The sequence below is a fragment of the Gossypium hirsutum genome, chromosome D13, assembly GCF_007990345.1.
Source record: "Gossypium hirsutum isolate 1008001.06 chromosome D13, Gossypium_hirsutum_v2.1, whole genome shotgun sequence".
NCBI lineage: Eukaryota > Viridiplantae > Streptophyta > Magnoliopsida > Malvales > Malvaceae > Gossypium > Gossypium hirsutum.
Window position 1 is genome coordinate 63171438 of NC_053449.1, and position 9126 is coordinate 63180563.

Genomic DNA, 9126 nt, shown 5'->3' on the forward strand with positions numbered 1-9126 from the left:
CAAATATGATCAGATCCTATAATAAGATTGTTGAAACAACAACCAGAAAACTCTCAAAATGATTTCTTTTCATAAGAAACCAAACCATGCACTCCGCCTTCGGCCTGTGCTGCACTGGTTCGAACCTGTTCCAGTTTCATGACGACACGATAGTGTACCATAAGCAACAATAATCAAATCACAAACCAGAAAAAAAAAAAGACATGGGATCATTTAAAGGTGATTAATCATACCTCAAGCGTAAGTGTGCCTGATCTCAAGAGTTCATGTGCAGACGGTCGAGAGGAAGCACCGAGATCTTGGAATCCTTGCTTGACTGCTTGCATTGTGTAAGGTATAAATTTTAGTACAGAGCCTTTATCCACGACTGCTCCAACAACCCCTTGTGCGATCTTCAACTTCGCGGTATCACCCAAGTATCTTTGATTGCTTCCTTTAGTCATTGCTTCTAGGGAGCCCATGCCGAGATATTTTTTGACACGTTGACCATTCTAATAAAAACAAAACATGAGGATTTGCAGAAAAGTATTGATTTAAATTAAATATGAAATGCATATATATATATGTTTCTTTGTGTTTGTATTTGTAGAAAAGAGTGAGTGTTACATGCGAAACAAGTGATGACTAAAGCAATGAAAGACTCTCAGTAACTCCTGTCTGGTGAGCAGTGCACCATAATCTATACTATAATGCCTAAAGCTACAGAAAACAAATGCAGTATCGTACCAGGAGCCTTGGTGCTTACGGCTAAAAAGCTTCCCATCATCACAGTAGTTGCCCCCAAAACCAAAGCCTTGACAATATGTCCAGAGTTCGAAATGCCACCGTCAGCAATAACGGGCACACCATGACACCTTGTAAACGGCTGTTGCCTGAGAGGTAGCAAAATCAAAGAAAATAAATTTGGCAAGAAATAGTCTAGTAAAATGATATATTCAACTTATAATTAAGTTATCGAACTATCGAAGAGAAGGTTTTTTTACCTGTCCTCGTCCAACAGCACAAACCTCTTGTGTGGTGCAAATGGACCCAGACCTCATCCCAACTCTTAATCCATCTACACCAGCTTGAATCAAATTCTGTGCTTGTGCAATAGTCACCTCATTCCCACCAATCATCCAATTGAGGATATGTCTTTTTTAATAAATTTGATCATCTCCATCCCGATACATCGAATTACCCTGGGAGCTATCCAAGACCACCACATTAGCCCCTGCCTTCACCAAGTGCTCCAACCTCTCCCTGTCCGATTCTCTTGTCCTTATAGCTGCACCCACCATCCATTCCCCATCGGCTCCTACTGACAGACATTTAAAACCCCAAAACAGAAAAAAAAGATTTAACCCAACAAGGATGCTAACTAGTTTCCAAATTACCTGATTCAGTAACAGGAACACGAAGTGACTTAGCGGAACGGATAATGGTAGCTTGTTGAGAAGAAGTACAGTTGCAATGAACAATAGCGATACCACCAAGGGCAGCCATTGAAGCAGCCATGTGACAGTGTCCATAGGGGAAGCAACACAAGGGATAGAGAGTGAGACATTGCGAGAGAGACGAGTGGATAAAGAGACGGCATCGGTGGGGAAGTCAATGTAATGAGGGAGGAAGATAACGTCGTCGTATGTCAATGAGTAACCTTGGTTGAATATTTTTGAAGCTGGGAAGCCGTCCTCCATGTTATCTGCTTTTTGTGTCGAAATGGATGAATTACTGAGGGGTTTAATTAATACCCAAAGGAATTTGAACTCTACCAAAACGCCATGTTAATATTAAAAATTGGATTAATCTAAGATTATCATTTATATTAATATTATCTAAGATTCTTTACATAAACATGACCCACAGGGGACAAGAAGCTAGGTCAGCAGTCGCACTGTCAGATGGGGGAATTCGGTTAAATATCGATGATACTGTTAAGGTAAATTCCGAATGTACTACTGTCAGGGGAGTCTTCCATGATCAAAACAGAGAATGAATTCTAGGCTAGATTAAAGTCGAGTTATGGGACATCTTAGATAGGTTGACTCTTCTGCATATCGGGACTACGAAAGAGTGTTAATTCAGTCTGATAATGTAGAGATTATGAAGGCTATCCAAGACTTCTCATCGAGGGCATCAAATTCTACTATAACCAAACAAGTTTAAATTTTACAATATACCCCTAGAGAAGATAACAATTATGCTAATTGCCTAGCCAAAATGGCATTTGGGAGAAAAGAGGGACTACAACCGAAACACACTGATAGAACCAATAAATTTATATATCCAAATCAACATCAATTATTCGAATAAATAATATTGATCCGAAATAATAAATATTTGAGATATCTATATACACTCGTATTAATTTCGTCACGAATGCTTTTTTTAAAATTTAAATCTAAATATTATTTAAATTCGTTAAATATAAATAAAATATTTACAAATACGTAACCCCAACTATTACCTACCTAAAATTCTCAACCGAATTATCATCCTTAAACAAGTATTGTGCCAATGCTAGGGTGGCAACCAGCTATCAACAGCTAATTTGACTAATTGTTTGGGAGTTCCTAAGTTGTTGGAAATTACGTCTAATTTGTCCCATTATTTTTGTTAAAATATGCCACAACTCCCTATACTTTTTATAAATTTCAAATTTAAGTCTTATACTTTATTTTTAAGAATTTTAGTTTCTCTATAAAACAAATTTGAGATTTAGGCCTAGTCCAATTATTTATATTGTTGATATCTTCTATAAAAAAAAAATCAAATTGGCATACAATATGATTGATAAAAAAAGGTTAAAATATATGTCAAGTCCCTTTACTCTATGTACATTTGAAATTTAGTCCTTTTATTTTTCAGATTCCGAAATTCAAGTTCAATTATTAACATTGCTAAAATCTTTTGTAAATTCACAAATGTGACATTTGGAAATAAAAATACTCAATTGGTTGCTACGTAACAAAAAATTATGTTATAATGAATCTAAATTTAACAAAAGGATTTTAACGATGTGAACATTTGAAGTTACATTTTTAAATTAAAAAAGTAGAGAGACTAAATTCTTTGAAATAAAAGTAATGGGAAGTATATAGACTCGGAGTATATTTAAACTAAAATGATAAATATGGTAAGTTTGACCATTTTTATGAAAAAAATAATTTTAGTAATTAATTTTTAAATCCAATAAATAAAAATATTTGATTTTTAATTTTTTAAAATATAAAAACTAAATAGCAAGTTTTATTAAAGTAGATGGACTGACGGCAAAATTTTACCTAATAATAATGAGATTCTTGCATTATTCTTTTAAGATTCTAAGAATAAAGAACATCCCCCTGCGCAACGTGGCACCCACTCTATAAAATCTCTCACCATCTTCCACGTGGCACAACTCAATGCCTCCTTCAAACGTATGCTTCAGGCTGTGTGTTACACGCTCCTGCACAAATATAAATTAATTTCATTTGTAGTACTCAACTATTAGTGTTTTTCTATTTTATCAATCTTTCAAAAAATTTCGATTTAATCATTAACATTCTCGATATTTTATATTTTGGTCATTTTTCCGTTAAATCATCAACGGAGTGTTAACATGACCTTATTTATTTGCATAATAACAAATTTAGTGCCTTAAAGTTTAAACATTGTTTTCAAAATCAAACCATGATCGAATTGATCAGGTTATCGGATTCGGATCAATTGATTTGATTAAAAACTCATAAAAAAGTAAAAAATTAAAAAAGAATCTCAACTTAATTGGATTTTAAGTCGATTCAATTGATCCATTCCGATTTGCAATTCAACAGGTTCAATATTGTTATCTAGATCGAAACCTTGGTCGATTTCCACTAGTTTTAGCCAATTCAAACTTCATTAAGTTTAAAAGTGGTTATCTCAATACTAATTCTCCTACACAACCCTATTCACAAATCACTTTTCTTCTTAGAGATATATTAAAAATAAGTTAAGGGCATTTGGTTAAAAGAATGTAAGATTACATTTGATAATAAAATTACGATAACGTGATATTACGAGATGGAATGTCAGATATGTTACAAAGTAATATTGATCCGAAATGTGAGAATACGAGGTCTAATGTAAGCTAACGTGAATCAAACACAGCCTAGAGTTTAGATTAGGGGTGGCAATTCGAACGATAGATTCAAATATTGTGGATTCGAATTTTAAAATTAATATTCAGTGTGGATTCAAAGCATATGCAAATAGATATTTTAAAATCCATTAATCTAACCCACATTGATTATTCGGACAACAATTGCTTATTTAGATTCGAATAATTGTACCCATTTTTAGATTTTTTACGAATTTGGATATTTGAAAATGATTAAAAATTTCAAATAACTTTATATATATTTAAATATCCGACAAATAATATTATTTAATTTGAATATAGATTCGGAAATTACACATATGGTAGTGGAAGGAGGAGGAGGAGGAGGAGCGTGAGTTTCACATGATAGAAGAAGAGAGTAGGAAAGAAATTTTAAGACAAACTGGCAAAAGGCCCTTTTTAAAATCCTTCTCAGTTAGTAAAGTTTGATACCCAAAAAGCCACCAACGACATACGTGAACTCCGAAAACAACGTAAGGAACAACCCAACACAAAACCACCTCCGCCGCCGCCGTCACTACCGCCACCAATGTCTACCGCCACCTCCCTTTTCACCCCATTCCCGCCTTTTTCTCCTCTCCCGAAAACCACCTCTAAATTCTCCACCACCTTCCGTCTCCGCCTCCCTTCTCCCATCACCACTCTCCGCCACCGCAAACATTCCCCGTTCGCAGCCTTCTCCACCCTCCCCTGCGGCGGAAATAACTCCGGCGGAGGCGGTGGAAACAATGACAACGGAAAAGGAAAAGGTGGTAGTGGTGGCGGTGATGAGAATGCGGGAGATGAGAACAGGAAAGAAGCGATGATTGTATTGGCGGAGGCAGGGAGGTCAATGGAAACCCTGCCGAAGGACTTGGCGGCGGCTATCCAAGCCGGAAAGGTTCCTGGGTCGGTTATAGACCGGTTCTTGGGTCTTGAAAAATCGGATCTTATGCGTTGGCTAATGCAGTTTGATGGGTTTAAAGAAAGGCTTTTAGCTGATGATCTTTTCTTTGCTAAAGTGTTCATTGAATGTGGTGTTGGGATCTTCACCAAGGTTCTATTTTTGCCCCTTTCTTGCTTTAATTTGCCTTTTTGGGATTTAGGGTTCTTAGTTTTTATTATAAATCATCAATAATTTGTTGAAAGATTCCCATTTTTTATAGCTTTGCTAGGTCAATTTATAAATTTCAAATTTGCATTAAAGAGTAAATTGATCATTTTTTATTTTATTTGTACGATTAAAAACTAATATGGCTGATGAAATAATCATAAAGTGACATTCAATTTTATGTTGACATACAGTGACCAACTTTTAACCATAGAAAATGAATTATTTAGCAAAAGAATCAATTTACTCTTTAATTTAATGTACAAGGACTAATTTGTTTATTTTTTTGAGTAAAGAAGAAAACTATAATTTGATTTTTAATACAAGGGCTTCTATAGTACTTTTATCGCAAGTTGATTGTTGATGTATATGCATAATGGTATTAGTTTAGAGGGAAATCATCAATGAAATGAAGTGCATCTTATGGAGTGGGAGAATTGCTTGAATCAACTCGGTTGGAGGGTTTTTATTTGCGTTGATGTCCTCGGTTTCGCTTGTGTAAAAGCGATTATTCCTTTAATATTACGTTGTTCCTAATTGTGTCAACGGTGGCGATCGCTTTGTTATGGTCTCGTACACTCGTATTCTTTCATTTTGCATTGGTCTATTCGGTTTTGTTGATTCAATCTTATGTTTGTTTCCTTGTTTTTTTTTAGACTGCTGCTGAATACGAACGTCGCAGAGAAAACTTTTTCAAGGAGCTCGAAATCGTTTTTGCCGATGTGGTATTGTTGTTTACCTCATAAATAGTCCCTTTTTCTTCTGTTCTGAATAGCGATGATTGGCTTGTTTGGCTAAATTCAATGAAAAAAATCAAGGGTGTCTTGCGGCAGATGCTCAAGGCCATCCATCGAGTGTGTCGAGCCGTAGGGTGACCCCTTGAGACCCATCAAGGGCATAGTGATAAAGAAGTCGGTAGTTCAAGATTAGTAGATGAAACATGTAACTCCTACACATTTGCTTGTGGCCCAAGCAATCTAACCATAAGAGTAAAATTCTTTTAACACCGAACTATACCTTCTATGGTTTCGTATGCTCCTCCTCGACTAGGCTAGAGAAACGATCATACATATAGGTTATTGCGACTTAAATGTAGGATTTTGTTATCATTATCGTCTTAAATTTTCCAATTTGTTTTTTTCTAGGTGATGGCCATAATTGCCGATTTCATGCTTGTTTATCTTCCTGCTCCTACCGTTTCTCTCCGGCCTTCTCTTGCAGCTAGTGCCGGTGTTATTTCCAAGTTCTTCCATAGCTGTCCCGATAATGCTTTTCAGGTTTCTGTTTTTTATAATTTCCGATGATGGAGATTTCACAATGTCCTTCTAAGATGAAAAAACTAAAACGCGATTTACGATCGTGAAATTCTGTCTCTGCAGGTTGCTCTACACGGGACTTCATATTCACTTCTGCAGAGATTAGGTGCTGTAATGGTAAGGAAATCTTTCTCGTTTTTCAACTCTTAATAGATATGATTTCAGTGACTGGAAAATGAACAAGCCGTGATATGATGCAGCGTAACGGGGCAAAACTGTTTGCAGTAGGCACCACTTCTTCCTTGGTAAGTTTTCGGGATCTATTCATTTCTTTTCCCCTGTGATTGATTTTATCGAACCGAAATCCCAGATCTCATTTTTCTTGTAGGTTGGCACAGCTGCCACAAATGCCTTGATTAATGCAAAAAAGGCCGTCGATAAGTCTTCTGTTGATGAAATCGAAAACGTTCCCATATTATCCACCAGTGTTGCATACGGTGTATATATGGCCATTTCTAGCAACCTCAGGTACGTAGATCTCGTATCCCCGAAAATGCTTCCACGATTATCCTAATTCCGTATGCAAACACTCAGAACCGTTGTTTTTGATGAATATAGGTACCAAGTGCTAGCCGGTGTAATCGAACAACGGATGTTAGAACCTCTGCTACACCAGCACAAGTTTTTGTTGAGCACGATATGCTTTGCCATTCGAACAGGCAACACATACTTGGGTTCCCTTTTGTAAGACTCGATATCAAATCTTCAAATACTTTGTACTCGTTTCTTTGCCTACACCTTCTCATTTTTTCGCAATTTTCCGCTATGCTTCCATAGGTGGGTCGATTATGCTCGTTTGGTTGGTATTCAAAAACCGCAGGAAGAGGAGAACCCTGTATTGGTCTCGTAATTCAGGAATCGGAAGCTTTGCTCGTGCAGCATGTACTAAAGGATTCATCGTAGACAAATCCATGTCCGAATCATCCCGGAACTTACAGTTCTATAGTTTGACATTATATGCATATCCAGGTTTTTTTTTTTTCATTTTGCCGTTGTTTTCGTGCCGGTCCGGGATTCCGAATACCCCTAACCAATGGGTTAAATTGAATTTTCTTCCTAAGTTTCAGTAGTATTTAGATTTTCATTTTTGCTACATTCCATTTTTGTGTGAATTGAGACCAAAAGGGTCTGTTTCATTTAAGACAATATAGTAATACCCTTTCTCGTTTGGTCCCTAAATCTTTCTAAAATGCATGCATGCATGCATATATATAGGTTGAAATACAAGGGAGGTCCCTGTAATATAGAGGCTGAATCAAATTAGTTCTTATAATATAAAAAAGAATCAAATAAGTCTAATTTATTAAATGATATTTTTTAAACAGTAAATGTTAACTTTATCCTAATTTAACTCTTATTTGATTTAAGAACTAAATTGATCCGTTTAATAAATTTACAAACAAATAAATTATTTAAGTAATTATAAATTTTATTTTGTTAAAAATAATTATCAAATAAAAATAAATTTATTAATATTATATCTTGAAGTTTGGTTTTATAAATAAATACGATTACAAGAAATAATTTTTTTGATTTTTTATCACAATATTAGCAGAAAAATCTTACATATAGTCCAAAATTTTAAAACCCAAACTGACTCGATCTAAATTTACTCGACCCCAACTCAATCCACCCAGTAAACAAATATGTGATTAAGCGTACCGATGTCATCTCGAGTCCAAATAACATAGTCAATATTTCTAAACCCCAACGATAACCATGTGGTTATGATATATATTGTTGATAGTAATTAATATATATATCCGAATATGTAATATCAAAATATATTGGAGATATTAAATATAATATATAAACCAATGTTTTCAAAATCTGATTGAATTGGTCGGTACATTTGTTTAGAACATAGAAAAATAATTAGTTGATTTGTGAAATGATACGAACCCATTAAGCCAGATTTTATAATTTTTTTTAATAATTTATTTGGTTTGAACCGTTCAGATAAAAAATCAGTAATCCGACCAATTTAACCATTAATATTATTCCAGAAACATGAATATAAATACAAATATTATCCAAATCCGTAAATATCTGAATCCGCATTTTCCGCTAATTTAAATATTATAATCATAAGGCCAATTTTGTACCATAAGTTGGGTCATACTCAAACCTGAACAGCAGATATGTTAATATGAATGGGTCCAAGATATTGACAATCCACAAAATCTTTTAAATTACCTATATCTCCTTGCCTTTAAATAAACAATAAAAACAAATATATTTTTAATGTATTTTGACAATATTGAATCATTTCCATTTCTACATATAATTTATTAGTCATTTATTATATATATTTTTGTGGTTCAGTCCCTATCAATTTTGAAAATAAATAACTAAATTCAATTAATATTTTTTTATCGATGACATATAATTTTGATTAATATAATAATAAATTAAGTTCTCAATATTTATAAATTCTATCAAATTGATCCTGATCCAAAAATATATCAACAAAGAATGTATAATTTAAAAAAAATCCAAAAATTTCTTAATATATATATTATAGACAAAGAAGATTAAATTTGTTATTATATTGATAAAAATTATATAAAATTGATAAAAATATTAATTGTCTTAAT

General features: G+C 34.1%; 1 protein-coding gene and 1 pseudogene across 1 annotated transcript; one reads left to right on the forward strand and one right to left on the reverse strand.

Annotated features, from left to right (window-relative positions):
* Positions 1-53: 53 nt before the first annotated feature.
* On the reverse strand, positions 54-1497 carry LOC107950483 (inosine-5'-monophosphate dehydrogenase 2-like; annotated as a pseudogene).
* Positions 1498-4507: 3010 nt separating this feature from the next.
* LOC121225319 (protein RETICULATA-RELATED 4, chloroplastic) lies at positions 4508-7708 on the forward strand. The gene is made up of 8 exons (XM_041109582.1): positions 4508-5159; positions 5870-5938; positions 6359-6490; positions 6593-6646; positions 6730-6774; positions 6858-6997; positions 7088-7213; positions 7307-7708. Exons 1-8 carry the CDS (start codon positions 4653-4655, stop codon positions 7377-7379), a joined length of 1146 nt encoding a protein of 381 aa, XP_040965516.1. The 5' UTR covers positions 4508-4652; the 3' UTR covers positions 7380-7708.
* Positions 7709-9126: the final 1418 nt, after the last annotated feature.